The 16,521-nt window shown below is 37.4% G+C and overlaps 2 protein-coding genes across 2 annotated transcripts; one reads left to right on the top strand and one right to left on the bottom strand.

The window, feature by feature from the left end:
• The first annotated feature begins 1,017 nt into the window (after positions 1-1,017).
• LOC139713127 (uncharacterized) lies at positions 1,018-4,230 on the top strand. The gene is made up of 2 exons (XM_071624881.1): positions 1,018-1,469; positions 2,999-4,230. The coding sequence occupies exons 1-2, from the start codon at positions 1,180-1,182 to the stop codon at positions 3,147-3,149; spliced, it is 441 nt and encodes a 146-aa protein (XP_071480982.1). The 5' UTR covers positions 1,018-1,179; the 3' UTR covers positions 3,150-4,230.
• A 3,667-nt stretch (positions 4,231-7,897) lies between these two features.
• LOC139713129 (uncharacterized) lies at positions 7,898-15,885 on the bottom strand. Its single transcript, XM_071624882.1, has 9 exons — positions 15,787-15,885; positions 14,913-15,003; positions 14,183-14,426; positions 13,166-13,733; positions 12,461-12,647; positions 11,409-11,663; positions 10,201-10,372; positions 9,695-9,843; positions 7,898-9,038 (listed from the first exon to the last, which is right to left on the bottom strand). The coding sequence occupies exons 1-9, from the start codon at positions 15,877-15,879 to the stop codon at positions 8,878-8,880; spliced, it is 1,920 nt and encodes a 639-aa protein (XP_071480983.1). The 5' UTR covers positions 15,880-15,885; the 3' UTR covers positions 7,898-8,877.
• Positions 15,886-16,521: the final 636 nt, after the last annotated feature.

Below are 16,521 nucleotides of genomic sequence, written 5' to 3' on the forward strand. Positions count from 1 at the left end.
TTATTAATTAACTATGGCATCGACATCCAGAGCAGAAGTATCCGACAGTGACTCAGGATCCGAATACTCTCATTCTGACTCTGATGTCTCTTATCATGACGAGTCTGAAGACGGCATTTTGCCGTACAGGTTCGAGCCTGAGATCGATGCTTCAGAAATGACGGAAGCCGAACCAGACGAAGGTGCGGGGGCAGCTGTGAGAGAAGAGGGGAGGCTAGGAAACAATCTTTGGTAAGTCAGTTCTATCATCGATATTGTCTGTGCTTGGAGTTTCAGATTTCATGTATTGCACACCTATTTTCATGGTTTGCCTTTTTGTCCACGGTGTCCTACCATTCAACTTGACCGCGCAAACGCGCAAACATTATACACGGCGAATATCACTTCACGAGGCCGTTGCGTCTCCGCGCCGCATACATACACCCGCCACCCGGCTGCAGAGAGCCAGCTTCCGCTCCCTGCCCCTGCCTGGGCCGGCGGCGGCCCGGCGATCGCGATTAGCGAGCTTATCATGTTTGCTGGAGTCGCAGCAAACTGTACAACCTGGCCGCTCGCTTGCGTTCAGTTGCTGTTGGAATTGAATATTTGGAACCGGTAACCTTGTCGATACGATTATCATAAAAGATAGTTACTAGGTTTTGACCGTAGGGTAATATTTATCACTTTGAGCTTTGTTGTCAATGTTAGATTACCCGTACCGGTACATGTACATTGGGTCATTGTACTGACGGGCTGTACTAGTAGTAAAGTACTCCTGCCTGTCGGAGCCGAATTCTCAGTGATAGAATATTGAATGCTGTGCATACCGCTACACGATGTACACAGCACAGTGGAAATTTCTACTTAGCGTTCGTAGTGTGGTTACACCTTGTATCGACTGTTACTGAATTCAAGACTTGATACATTGTCTGTTTGTAGGTGTGCAGGTTATTGTCTGTTAAGTCTGACACTGTAATTTTGTAAATTCAAGCTACATGAACATCTTGTTTGTGTAAATTTAGTGTACTTCAACACTACCCAGTAAAGTAGGTCGTTACAATGTATTACGTTAGATCTGTAACAGTCTAACACTACTATAAAGTGTAAGAGTTACATCAAAATTGTGTTTTGATCTGGTTCTGTGCTTTCAGTGAGATTGATTTATGAATGATCTCCCATTAATCTATTGTTAGACTCGATATGCTTGCAGTCAGTATACAGTGTACATCATCATGTCAATTGACTTCCCCACACAGGTGTTCATGCAGTGGTGGATGTGCAGCAATGCCTTCCGTACAAGAGAGCATTTGCTGCAAGGAGATCAACGAGATCGTAGACAAGATGGACTCGTACAATGGAAGCCTGGATTGCATCACAGAGCATCCAGGGTTTCTGACTGTCTGCTTAGACGAGTATGTACTTGAGACTGCTTATTTCCAATATCACGCACAGTATGGAGGAGGAGCTCGTCAGAATGCGACATTGAACCAGTAAGTACACTTGTATGCTTAGGTAAATAATACCAGGTAGTGTGTATAGTTGTTCTCTATGACTATAGCGTATGTTTGCATGTTAATAGTCTAATACACGGTATTTTAATTTGCAGCTCACAACCTAGAATATTTACCACTCTTTGAATGAGTAGGCCTCTCCATGAACACACTGATTACAAAGAGAATGTTGTATTCAGGCATGATATTCTGTAGAACTAAATCTGATTTCCGGTGTTGTTTTTTTTTCTCAAGTCTACACACATATTGCTTTTTCCATGTATCAAAATCACCTGTTAAAATTTTGATTTCCAATTTTTTCAACAAACCTCAATATCATCCATGGTCGAAGTACAAAATGTAGGCCTACCTAAGGTACCTCCTAGTACCTGGTAAATGGTTTATGATGCACTAGAATACAGAGCTCATGATATTAATTTACAGTACCAGTAGGCCTACTGTTTCTTGGGTTTGTGCATGTACTGTAGATCTACATTGTACGATATGACATCTGCTGTGCATATTTTTTTTGTTTTTTTTTGTGTGTGTAAGGGGAGTTGAATGCAACCAAATACATTGTAAACAGCAACAACAATAACAACAAAAATAGTCAAATCTGCATTTAATATACAGTGTACAAGTTCATATTGGTGGGAGCTAGATTATCTGGCCATTGATTATCTTGATTCTCTGTTTTCCAAATCTCAGATTTTTTGTTTTTGTTTTGTTTTCATGTGTTTCTTGAGTGCCAAATCTTGCTCAAAACAAACAGACATTGAACCATTATTGTGCATAGAATACACAACGGGACAAATTCCAATCATCAATGCGGATTGTAACTTTTAAGTCAGTTCGTGAGATGATGTCAAAGACTGTTGCCACGCTTGTCGCTGGCAGTGAGTGCACAGCAGTGGTTACAGTACAATGCAGCATCAGTATTCAAGGAGGAGCAATATTGATTTTGTCCATCTCAAAAAACATACATGAAGGGATATTAGTGTTTACTCATATTTTATTATATCCTTACAAGGAATCATTTCCCAAAGTTTGGAATGTGACAATGCCATGCAGATGATTATCCAGATACACGATAATCATGATATTAATGAATTGGTAAGAACATGTCACCCCTAGCATGATATGCTAGAAATGCTGTATTTTCTGGCCAAATGCCTGCTGGTCCTGACATGGCTAGATAATCAAGGTCATACTGCGTGTGTATCAGATGAATACATGTATGGCACGTAAGGCTATGAATAGTATGAATGTAAATTAGAACTGTATTCCGCTTGACTTTACTGATTACCTTACTTGTACTAAGCTGACTGCAAAATGGGAGGGGGAGAAAATTGCAACTTTCTGAGTAGAATTATGCACATAATTATGTTAAAGTATGACTGTGAAAGTAACCACATACACTCCTTCATATTTTTACCCATGTTTCACCCTAATTAAAACAAAATGAAATTACATGTACTGGTATTCACCCTTCATTTCAAGATCTCTTTCCCCCTTGTCTGTAATTGCAGGAGGTACAGACATATTGCTTATCGCCAGCTGGCAAGATGGTGCTGGGGCTTTTTGGGGCGAATGGTGCGAGTACCTCTTCCATCTTGTGCTGTGCTGAAGATTCGAAAAACCTTCCCATCTGACGAGTACCGTGGCTTCCAAGAGGTGTAAACTTAACATGTACATGTACATATCATCTTTGTGTGGAAAATGAATGGCCATTACAGTGTTCATGACATGTCTTCATTTTTTTGTAACAAATTGCCTTTGGTTGTATACCTCATGTCAGTATCCATTAAGTAGAGAAGAGCAAAGGTGTGCTGCATACAGACCAAGTGCAATGTAATTTGTGCTATTTGTGCTGAAGGGTATGATTCAGTTTCCTTGTCCTTTGTGTACCATTGCTTAGAGTCCTGTGATTGCATTGTAGGATGTTCTAGGGTTTATGAATTATCCTGCTTATATAACTGATACTCTGGTGATGGTTGCAGTGTCTTCTTTACATGTACAATGTACAAGCAAGTATTTTTTGCTAGTAATGTGCCAGTAATTCAGTGCCCTTGAGAAATAAGTTTATGTGCACTTACGCTCAATGAATCCGTAAATTGTATTACATACAGTGGCATATTTCACCCAAGATTGTCACTGAAGTAATGCATAGTATGCCTAGTACGTGTATATACCGGTAGATGTGTTACGGTTATCTGTAAATGTACATGTAAATGTGTGCAATGTACGTGTAAATGAACGGCCATTCCAGTGTACATGACATGTCTTCATTTTTTGTAACAAATTGCCTTTGGTTGTATACCTCATGTCAGTATCCATTAAGTAGAGAAGAGCAAAGGTGTGCTGCATACAGACCAAGTGCAATGTAATTTGTGCTATTTGTGCTGAAGGGTATGATTCAGTTTCCTTGTCCTTTGTGTACCATTGCTTAGAGTCCTGTGATTGCTTTGTACAATATGTAGGATGTTCTAGGGTTTATGAATTATCCTGCTTATATAACTGATACTCTGGTGATGATTGCAGTGTCTTCTTTACATGTACAAGCAAGTACTTTTTGCTAGTAATGTGCCAGTAATTCAGTGCCCTTGAGAAATAAGTTTATGTGCACTTACAATCAGTGAATCCGTTAATTGTGTCACTGAAGTAGTAATGCATAGTATGCCTAGTACATGTATATACCGGTAGATGTGTTACGGTTATCTGTAAATGTACACTTCAACATGCACTAAATGTGTGTACTTCCACTTGCTTATTCTTGTTTATTTCTGTTCACAACGTTGTCTTTGATGTTATTTCTGTTCACAACATTATGTCTTTGATGTTTTTGTTCTTAAATAGCTTTTTCTTTCGTGTGCAGATAGTTTTAACATTTTGTGACATATTTTGGAGAATAGTGGGTTTTTTTTTTCGTTTTTTTTTCAACATGTGAAAACATGATAGGGTCCCGTAATAAAGAATTGTTTATCTAAGAGTAAGTGCAGTTGTACTGGTACATGTACTTATACACAAGATCATATGAAGTGACTGTTCAAAGAGAAGCATTTGATTCTAGATCGGTAGATGGTAGATTGGTGGATTGGTAGATGTACCCCCCCCCCCCCCCCCCGCCCCCCTTCACAATGTACAGTATGTATAGTGCATGGCAGTCATCATTGGAAAGATGCCAATTGAATAACTGTGTATATCAATAAACATGCATAAATTTTGTTGGTAAAGATGATTTTCTCTGGGTGATGTTTTCTGTATGAATATCATATTTTGAGTAATACCTAATCTATCATAATCTAAAATATACATAACAACAAAATTATTCATACCTCTGAGAAATTATTAGTTCTGAGCAAATTTCTTACAAGTGAAGGATGGACTGATGGTGATTGGGTGTTAAATTTTTACTCATATTGTTCTCTGTAAATTGACATTAATCCCAGTTTCACCTCATTTGCTAAACAACTGAAATGTTGAGTTTATACAGTAACATCCAATCACCATCACTCCATCCTTTACTTGTAAGAAATGTGCTTAAAACTAAAAATTTCCCAGGGGTATGAATAATTTTGTTGTTTACTGTACATTAATTTATTAAAGAGAGATTACTGTACAAACATATTTTCACGTACATTAACATTTTGTGAATGAGGAGGTCAAGAGCATTGTGTGGAGATATTGTTTTCAGGAATTGACACAAAGACTAGCAAATCGCCTGTTGTTAAATTCATGGTCCAAAGGTGATTCACAAAAAATCAGCTCATGCAGTATTTTTGCGCAAGTGTTTGCTTTTTTTTGCACTCACTGGGTAAGATGAATTTTGTATGTTTTAATCCTGCAGACTCGAGACACTTACTAGTGACAAGCCAATATAGTATTCATGTGTCTTATTTTCACACTGGTTTCTTGGTGTGTGAAATGTAAGAAAGTTCCAAGTCACAAAAATTCTACTTTTACAGTTAGCATAATTGAGCATCAGTGCGAGACTAACAAGAAAAAGCAAACTTGCATACTATGTAAGGTACAGTATACACAAATCAGCTTTGACTGCCAATATAATTCCAAAAAACAAAGCAACATTCTATAGCTTGTAATACTGAGTGCTTGAATCTTGTATTTTTTTCATAAGTACATCCTCATACATACAAAATACATACAGCACTGTAAAACAATACATGTACTTCTGAGGAGGGTGTGAACAGAGTACATTATAAACTACAAAGCTCTAGTACCATGTGAGATAGCACGAGTGTGCTTCATATCAATGTTATCCCCCTGAATGAAAATGGTGGAAAGCTAAGTCTAGTCATTGAAAATGTGGTTTTGACAGATCAAAATTCAGGTTCTTAAGAAAGATGCATTGATAAATGGGATATGTGGAGTCTACTCATATTGCTAGTACATGTACATTTACCATAAAATGCAATGTGCATTTCTTCATGTATCGTTCACACAACTTTTTTGCTTCATCAATCTATCTGTATATATTTCTACATCAACAAAACTTGCAACCTGTACATGTATTCATGCAAACATGTACAAATGTTATGTCATTACAACTGTTACAACATGTCAAGTTTGCAGTCTATACATTATTTTGTATCTTTTTCATACCTCACATACAGTGTACTTACTAACATTATGGCAAGAAATACTGACCTACACTATACTACAAATTGACATACAATACTTGCACATAACCACTAGACTCACAAATAACTAAAACTACATACGTGTAAATGTATTCAATTTGTAACTGCTACGTGTACATGTATACTGAAAAAACTAATATTTTGCAGGCATTAAATTTTTGTGAACATTGTGCATAGTGTAGACAAGAACTAAATGCATTTTAATTTTGCGCATATTGGCTCTCATGAAATTCGCAAACTCACAATGCATTTAAACATTCCTCGTTTTACTTTATACATTGGACACTGGATAAAAAGAGATCTGATTTAACAAAATATCTGATATGACAAACTATTTCCCACTGTCCCAATAAAGGTATTTCCTTTGTTTTGTATTGTTTGACAACTGATGTAACAAAATACAGTATCTGGTTTAGACAACAAATCGTCTTGGTCACATGGATCTCATTACCGGTATACCGAGTTCACACTGTGTTTGAGATATGTAAAAGAGGTGATCTGCTCTATGAAATAGCCATCTGGGTACAAGACTCTAGCATTCAAGCCCACTTCATCTGCAAGTTGTGTTGTATCAAGTGATACTTTATCGACTTGTGGTATACAAATACTTGTAAACAAACAGATATGAGTGACTGCTTCTCAAAATGATGCATAACGTTACTCCCATCCCACTCCCACCCTGCTCCCTCCCATAACAAATCTTGAAAGTCATTATGCTTACACATCTCTTATTAATCCAGCAATAGAAGCATACTTCACATCATTTGCACCTACACATAAACACACAAACACATAATCATATCAAAATCTTAGTTTGCAAGCATGTATCAGAAGCACAAGTCATTTGCAAAGAACAATCGAGTACGGTACCATGTACAGAATGAGAAATGCATACATGTCAATGTTTGATCTCAAGATGTGGATATACATGCACCTGATATGGCATTGCCATTTCAAAAAAAAAAAAACCTCTTCTCAAAATATAAATACATTGAAGGAATGCAATCTACTGTCAAAAAGGCATTCATGCTTTAAAACAAGGCATTCCATTGTTGAGGCAGAAGTATTTAGAGTAGTGATACGGACAATGAAAAAGGATTTTGATACTGTAGTTTTTACCACATTCTGTTTTCCTCCTTACAAATCAAATTGGTATGGCTGTCAAGTTTGTTTTCAAAATCCTCTAATCCTTGTGTAATTCTCAGGAAGTGGATATACATGTATATGCACTTGAAATGGCAATATGATTTCAGAAAACCTTTTCTCAAAATATAAACAACACTGAAGGAAAGTAATCTACTGTCCAAAAAGCATTCATTTCCATGCACAAGTGTACTTTCATTGCTGAGGAAAGAAGCAATCTTGAGCAGAGATACCAACAATAATAAAGGATTATAGTAATCTGGTTTCTACCACATTCTGTTTTTCCTCCTCACACGTCAAACTACAATGGGTTTGAAGTTCACTTTTAAAATCCTCTAATCCTTTCCAATTTTAAGGAATGCACCTGATATGGCACTACGATTTCAAACAACCTCTTCTCAAATACACTTTGTATAAAAACATTGCAGGAATTTGATCTATCCCCAAAATAAGCATTACAGTGCACATTCACTGTTGAGGCAAGAAGCAAACCTGAGCAAAGATACCTACAATGCCAAGGAATTGTGATAATCTAGTTTCAACCACATTCTGTCTTTCGTCCTCGCACATCAAACTGAAAAGGCTTTATATTTTTAAAAATCCTCTACAATTCTCAGGATGCCAATATACACGTACATGCACCTGATATGGCAATAAGATTCCAGAAAACCTCTTCTCAAAATACAATGTACAGTTGTATACAATAAATTGAAGGAACGATATCTATGGTCCATGAGGCTTTCATGCTCAAAAATAAGCATTTCAGTGCACAAGTGCACTTTCATTGTTGAGGTAACAAGCAATTGTGAGCAGGTATACCAACAATCACAAAGGATTACAGTAATCTGGTTTCTACCACATTCTGTCTTTCTTCCTCACACATTGAACTGCAAAAGGTTCAAATTTCCTTTTCAAAATCCTGTAATCCTTTCCAATTTTCAGGAGGTAGACATAATGTACTTGCACCTGTTATGGCACTTCAATTTCAGACAAACTTGAGAATTCTCAACAGAGAAAAACATTGAAGAAATGTGATCTGTCCAAAAGGCACTCATGCTCCAAAATAAGCATTTCAGTGCACATTCATCTAAGAGGCAAGAAGCAAATTTGGCAAAGGATTATGATAATCTAGTTCTCATCACATTCTTTCTTATTTGCACCACTAACAAAAAATGCTTTAAAGTTATTTTCAAAATCCTCTCAAATTCTCAGGAAGTGAATATACATGCACCTGATATGGCAATACGATTTCAGAAAACCTCTTCTCAAAATATAAACAAGACATTGAAGGAATGTGATCTACTGTCCAAAAGGCATTCATGCTCCAAAATACACATTTCAGTGCACGTGTACACTCACTGTTGAGACAAAAAGCAAACCTAAGCAGAGATACTACAATGGCAAAGAATTGTGATAATCTAGTTTTCACTGTATTCTTTCTTCCATGCACCTCAAACTGAAAAAGTTAGCTTTCAAAATCCTCTCCAATTCTCAGGAAGTGAATCTAAGTGACTTCATCAATGCATGACAATCTCTTCCTTAGTCTGGTGTGAGTACTTGCTGGTGAGCGATGTGGAGCCTGCTGTCTCTCTGCATGCTCTGCAGTGTCAAACGCTGAAGCGGCTACGTTGCTGCTTGATGATATCTTCCTTAGTCTGGTACGAGTACTTGCTGGTGAGCGATGGTGGAGCCTGCTGTCTCTGCTCTGCTTGGTCTTTGTATGTTCTAGTACTCCTGGCCACCTCGCTCATCAGTTCAGCAACATACTCTGCCATGGAAAGAGCATGCAAAGAATGATACCTATGATTACACAATATCACAGCTGAAATGTAGTTCATGTTCATAAGAGAGAGCAAGGACCACTATCAAAATGCTCACTGAAAAAAAAAAACAATTTTCAAACAAAATACTCCGAAACACAAGAGTTGAAAAAAACTAGAAACTGCTGCAAGCCAAACAATATCATTTGCTTTAACAAAAGAGAAAGAAAATATAATACTAATAAGGTAATCTATGGAATAAAACCACTCGATCCGTCATCTATATTTTGCGAGTCCAAATTTTCACGAATCAGGAATACCCTACGATTTCGCGAGTGGTTAGATTCACATTCACATCAAAGTACAGTTAATATTTTCAGGTGTCTTTAATTTCACAAAAATTAATATAAATATTTGGCGTATACAGTACATGTTGTGATAACTTGCTGATCTCAACAGAAAGTTTGTCTCAAAAGATGAGAATAGATTTTGATACATGTATACTAATGTACAACACATTGATATATAAATGTCATTGCAAGATTGACTAGCCAATACCTCACTAATGCTCGCGAATAAAGTACTGTCTGGTTATGCTGTTGTCTATCTTGTCAATGTTATTTTACTTTCTGGTTCAAATAACACAAGTCTATTGTATACACACCAAACCGTTGAGGTCCCTTGAATGGGGTGACTGTGGCCTTCCCTGGCCTGTACTTCAGCTTTTTCAGCTTGTAGCTTTTCTTCCCCTCTCGTGTTGTGGCTTGTGGTCGGTCACTGTTCTCATTGTAGTGTAGCGCAGCAAGGTGCAGTCTAAATTGAGAATAAAAATTGACAAACTATGAATCTCTACAAATACTCAGGGTAGCATAACCTACATGTCCAGTGCACTCTTGTTATAACTGGCATGGTTATAACAAAATTCTTTTAACAACAGAATCACAATACATGTCCTTAAATCAGCATCTACATATCTCCATACAGTATATTGTTCAGTTATAACAAGATTTCATACAACACAAGAGAACAGTCAGTACTGAGGATTTTGTTACTATGGGATTACACTGTACACTGTAATAGATGATATAAGTCTTTGCCACCATACAGATTACTAAATACCTTGACCCACACCAATGCAGACTTTCACAGAGAGAGCTTTTGCATGTTTACCTGCTGAGCATGCCATGGTACTGGTAAGCTTTCAGTTTGGGAGCAAAATGGTTGATCAGGGCGTGGAATGACTCGAGGGAAGAGGTCTGCTGGGCACTTGACATCTTCTTCACATCACTGAGAAAGGAAGTGCTGGCGATGATGGTCTCAAACTTCTCACATGCCAAGGTGCCTGATCATTTATAAAAGAAATCAATATTCAACATTATTTCTTGCTTTGAATAATTTTTATGTGTTTTGTTTTTTTTATGCTGCAAGTCCTGAGAAAAACAAGAGCCTATTGGCCTGATCAAATTAAGACCGAAAAATGACATTTTACAAACAATATGTCTGACTTTTTATGAGTCCATAAACTACAACTATATCTGAAGTCAGTATTACTACTGCATGCAAATAATAAGGATGCATTTGGATTCTGCTCATATCTTGTGTGTGCATGGCCCTTTACTTTAATACATAATTAGTAAGAGGATCTCATTGATCTTGACTTAAAGCATGATTTTCAGAGGTTTACCTGAAGCCCTAATTAACAATATTGCAGTTAATTTTGACCTTGACTGTAGTCCCTCCAACTTTGTTTTTGTTTGTTTGTTTGTTTATTATCTTATATCATTTCATGTTATTTAATTCTATTCATTTATTTATCATTATCATTCCTTTTTTTTGGGGGGGGGGGTGGGTGGGTTAATGCAGATTTTATCTTACTTTACTTCATTTCATTTTGTTTATAAATTTATTTATCATCTTTTACTTTTTTTGGGGGGAGGGGGTGGGTTAATGCAGATAACTGTTACACATTAACATGGTCATGTTCTTCAACCTATAAACTATACCAGTAGTACCACCTTTTCTCTTATCTAACCAGCAGATGCAGTTGAAAAATGTCAAAGTGGTGACATTCTTGTCTTGACCCACTATCATTTCAGGCTGGCAATAGTTTATCTATAAAATATATATTACCACTTGGTATTCCAAGCTGGAAATACAGTTGAAAATGCAATTCCAGCTTTAGTTCAATGACATTACGAACTCTGAACCTGAGAAATTTTGCATCCTAAGTGCACATTTGCACAGCACATTCTCATGTCATGTAGCATACAAGGCAATTACTAGACCATTATACAGCTTGTAAAGTAATAAGGAATCTAAATTGAAATTCACCAATCATAACATTGTACTATATTCAACACGAACTAATCGATGATTACCAGGTTTCAGCCACTTTTTCAACCTTGCTGGCTCCAACTCCTCATGTAGACAACGAGGAAAAATGTCACTGTGCCCCTCATGGACGTCTTGAATGTGGTTGGCCAATGACATCCACTTGGACACACGCAGTTCTGGTTCAGCTTCAGGAGTTGAGCATGCGACCCAGTAGAGGTGGTTGTTAATGCTCTGCTCCCATTCGCCAACAACCTCACATCCCTTCTTCTTTGCTAGGGCATGGATTTTCTTTCGGATTCCTGATGTGCAAAGCAAGAAAAAAAACACTACTAATACAGCATTTATTTCAACACTAACATGAAAAATTTGGGCACTGTGGAAATAGAATACATAGGTTTGTTAAATCAAAACAGAGTATTATGGAAAATAGTAAGTTAAACGGGAGTCCACTGTATTATGGAAAATAGTAAGCACAAAACAAGCAGATAACATATGAATTACATCATGTTATAAAAGGTTCAAAGCAAGCTTAAAGAGGTATGGTAGGTTTTGAGGTTCAACATAAATGCATTGACAGAAGGTGCTCGTCGGTAATAAGCTGAAGCACAAATACAAGTATAAGCCAGGAAAGGCCTTAATTACTGCAAGAACCGTGAATACCTATTGAGGACGGACTGACTTTGCTACAACATACATTTTAAATCATAGACACTTGCCCGAGTATACTCGGGAATCATCCTCAATGGGTTTCTAAAAGAATGATAAATTGTGCGATATGATGAGATGACATTGTTTGTATATCTTTATCTAAAGAATGATATCCTAACATTTCTAAGACCCCGTTTACACCAACCGAAAAAGCTGGCCTCAGGCCGCCCCCCCCCCCCCAAAAAAAACCCCCGAACAACAACAACAACAAAATGCGAAATGTGGTACCAAATTTGGTACCGAATTGCGGTACCAAATGGCGGCACGAGGCTACACTGTAAAAGGGGTCCTATTCTTCAGTCATTCAATTCACATCTTCATATTTGACACACTGTATCATGTTCCACTGAATAGTACTAACTTCACTTTGCATGGGGTTATAACTCACCTTTGGCAAGATGCCAAACATCATACACATGGGTGATGGCTGGACTAGTTTCCCGAACATGCTTGGCAAGCTGCCTATGTCTGTCTGTCACCAGCTTCCCAATATGAAGTCCCTTGTTGGTCAGGAACTGGTGCATCCTCTTGAAACCTTCAAGTTCCATGTGGGCACTGTTCTTTACCTCATTACTCTGGGAGAAGGAAACAAAGCAATATTGTTCGTTTACATGTAAGTAGATTAAAATGCATTGCCAAGTAACTTATATTTGTAATATCTGAGATTAGGCATCATATTTTGCATTCAACTTTTTTTTTTCCACAACATTTATCTGAAATATATAGTAATTGTACTTCATGATCCTAGCTATTATTATCATTAATATAATTATTGACATTACTATTAATACACTGTATTATCAATCAATATCAGGGTTCTAAGATGTAGCAAGATGAAGATATTTCACTTATCCAATACCTGCACTGGTTGAAGATCAATGATCTTGTTAATGCCAAGTTCAATGTTTTGCATTAAACTTTTTTTTTCCCCCTAACATTTATCTGAAATATATAATTATTGTACTTCATGATCCTATCTACCATTATCATTAATACACTTTCATTATTGACATTACTACTAATACACAGTATTATCAATCAATATCAGAGATCTAAGATGTAGCAAGATGAAGATATTTCACTAATCCAATACCTGTACTAGTTGAAGATCAATGATCTTGTTAATGCCTAGTTCGATCCCAGTGTAGGTGCCAAACTTGGCAGAATGCCCCGGGCTGTCGGCACGCCCATCCCCAGCGATGACCAGCATCTGTCCTTCTGCCTTCAGTGCTTCCAGCAGGGATCTTTGATGTGCCGTCCACACCTTCTCCACCACAGGCTGGAGGATGCGCTCTTGCTGTCTGAAGAATGTCCTCTCTGTAATTACTGCCACCTTCATGAAGCTGAGGATCCGAAGGGTCTTCACAGCGCTCCCTCCAGCAAACAAGGTGGCAGCAGACAGGAGGACATTCCCAGCTGGAGTGCTGCCATAGTGGGGCTGGCTGTCCCAGACAGCAGTTTTCTCGCACGCCACACATTCCGTGGTGACCCTCAGATGGGTGCCTGTCACCTTTTTATTTACAATGACATTCCCCGAGGAGCAGGAAGAACACCTTTCGAACAGTCTCATCAGGTGGCTTTCGAAAATTATGTACTTTGCCTCCTGATGAGGTACTGGTGCCAGGCTTGGTACATGCCGTGTTCTTGGACTGCGGCCTCTCCTGTCAAATATGCAAAAACAAAGAAGTACATGTAGGCATAAAAAACAACCATATGAATACAAAAATATTTTTCAGTGGTCAGATAAGTGCAATTTGTTAGGTATGCATTGTCAACCCTATTCTTTTTCCTTTCTTTGTGTTCGCGTGCACAAAATCCACTTATATTTTGATTATCAACTTGAGGAGGAATTGTATTCGTTAAACTTTTAAATCGCCCAAAATTAATGAAAGAAAGAGATAAATTATTAGAAGTTCCCTAAAAATTCTAATCTTTTAACTCACTGCAGCAATGTAGATGTAGCTATTCAAGAAAAAGTGAAAGAAAAACAACAAATACAAAATATGTAAATGAGAATGTTTGACAAAAGGACATACATGGAGGCATGGATCAACATAACCAATAAAGCTAATTTCTTGTGACTAAGGGATATATCCATTACACTGTTTACCTTGCCCTCTTGGCTTTTTTAGGTGAGCTTTCCTCATCCGAAGAGTCACTGTCATCTGGTGTATACCCAGGAGACTCTGCTTCCTTGCTCTCTGGGGATTTAGACTCAGACGATGATGAGCTGCTTGAAGATTTCTTCGCAGGAAGGTTGCACATTGTACCTCTTGAAGTCACCAGTGGTCTAAGGAGCGCCTGTGTGCCTGTATTTACCCCTTTATGGCACATTTGCACTCTCACTTGAGTACCTGCATAATATTGGAATAAAATGTATCGTAACTACTAAGCAAACAACACCATCATCTTTATCATTTTGTAATGTTCTGTTGTTGTTTTGTCATAATGACTGTCAGGACATCCAAGGGATAATGTCATCCTTTTTATGCAGTAACATCATTCTCACTTTAAAAATATTCACTTGAACAGAAATGTTAGGCCGGAAAAGAAAAAAGTGTAAGACAACTATAATTCCCAGCCAATGTGAAGCATCTGATCAATATACTGGTACTGTACTTCACTACAGAAAGTGTGTAGATCTCATGTATCAACGTTTGTGTGAAAAATGAATACACTTTACTAATTCCAATGAAAATTGTCATTGTCTGGACCTTTAACCCTCCCATTTTACGTACACACTGTTCTTTCTTTCTCTTCTTGACTCTGGAAAGAACATGAAAGTAAAGATTTGAACTTCTAACTTGAAATACAAACTAAAATGTTGTAATACACTGTACCTTTCACTCTGGTAGCAACTCTTGTCTGAGTACCAACAGATCTAGTAGCTTGATGGAGTGGCACAGGAACTGTTGGCATTTCACCGGTTTTCTGTAATGAGAAACATTCAATATTTAAAAGCATTGTGGAGTTCTGCAAAAAAAAAAAAAAAAAAAAGTGATAATGTCTATAGTACAAGTTTTTGCACATTTTTTTTTTTTCCATGGCACTTGTATTTTGTACTTTTTTATGATGAAGTGACAGTTATTTAAAATATTTTCTGGAAAAAAAAACCAATGACAGAGAAAAGGCCATATTACACTGTACTTCAGAAAAATAAAGAATTAGTTTGCATTATTTCAAAAATACACGAGTGGATTCATAAAAAAAGTACATGTACCAGTATATAAACTTGTGAGGTAGTTCTCACAAATGTACAAGAATCAGCACTGATTAAGGTGTTAGAGTAAAAAACTGAAACATCTTCTGATGTAAATCACATGCGTTGATGGGGAAGGATGGTTTCAAAACATTTTATGGTAACTCAACCAATGTCATACATACAAAAATACTGTTTATAAAATTGCATGCAAAGTCCTGTAAATGAGAAATGTGCTGACCTTGCATTCACCACACTCGACTTCACAAATGATATTGTGTGGATTATAATTTTTACGTTATACACTTACCACCATCTTCGGCAGGTAGCAATTTTACTATATGTGCATCAAGATTTTATACACTGTCATCCACTTTCTTGAAAATCACATGAAATTACATTCCTTTGTAATCTGGTCTACATGTGTAAATGTTATCTTTTGAAATGTAGCAGAAGCAAAAAAAAAAAAAACAAACAAATAAACAAACAAACCCAAAAAACATAAGACTGGGTACCTGGAGGAGGTCTTCATGAAGTATGGGATCAGTTGCCACATGGCTCGGCCCAGGAATATCTGACAAGTCACGCTGATCATCTGACGTGTCCATAGGATCTTCCGATGACGTGTCCATAACAGGTTCTTGAGAGCTGTCTCCTGCTGTTTCAGTGAGCAATTCATCTAGCATCTGAAAAATACAACCATATTTGAGGGGGTGGGGGAGTTAAAGAAGCTTGAAAATTTGTTGCAGAAATACCGGTACTGTAAAACAAGGATTTTTTGCATGCATTTCAATTTTGCGAATTTCTACCCTTTCCCTTTTGACCCTTTGCACAGCAGCCACCTGCATACATGTAACACGGACAGCAGTCACTCATTTTGTATCCCACGGTGAACATCTACAATGTGGGTACCTGCCTATAGCAGCCGCAAAAAAAACAAAACAACGGTTAACAAAAAAAAATTGCTGAACCATCAGCCATGAATGCGATGCCTTTTGCATTTATTGCATGAATTATATGGAGTCTTAGCTCTGTCACAATCACACAGACATTAATGACAAAATTAATGTAGCTCTTTGCCATAAAAAGCTGTTTTACCACCAACTTGACTCACCATGTACACCAGATTATATCTACAATTCCTGTTCATGTAGGCTTCAGTAATGCCGCCCTGAATACAGATGCCACAGAGGCAAAGACAACTCTTAATAACATCTCAGAATTTAGATACCCACTAATTAGTGTTTTAA

The sequence above is a fragment of the Diadema antillarum genome, unplaced genomic scaffold (assembly GCF_040938485.1).
Source record: "Diadema antillarum isolate AM-2024a unplaced genomic scaffold, OU_Dant_1.0 seq00001909_RagTag, whole genome shotgun sequence".
NCBI lineage: Eukaryota > Metazoa > Echinodermata > Echinoidea > Diadematoida > Diadematidae > Diadema > Diadema antillarum.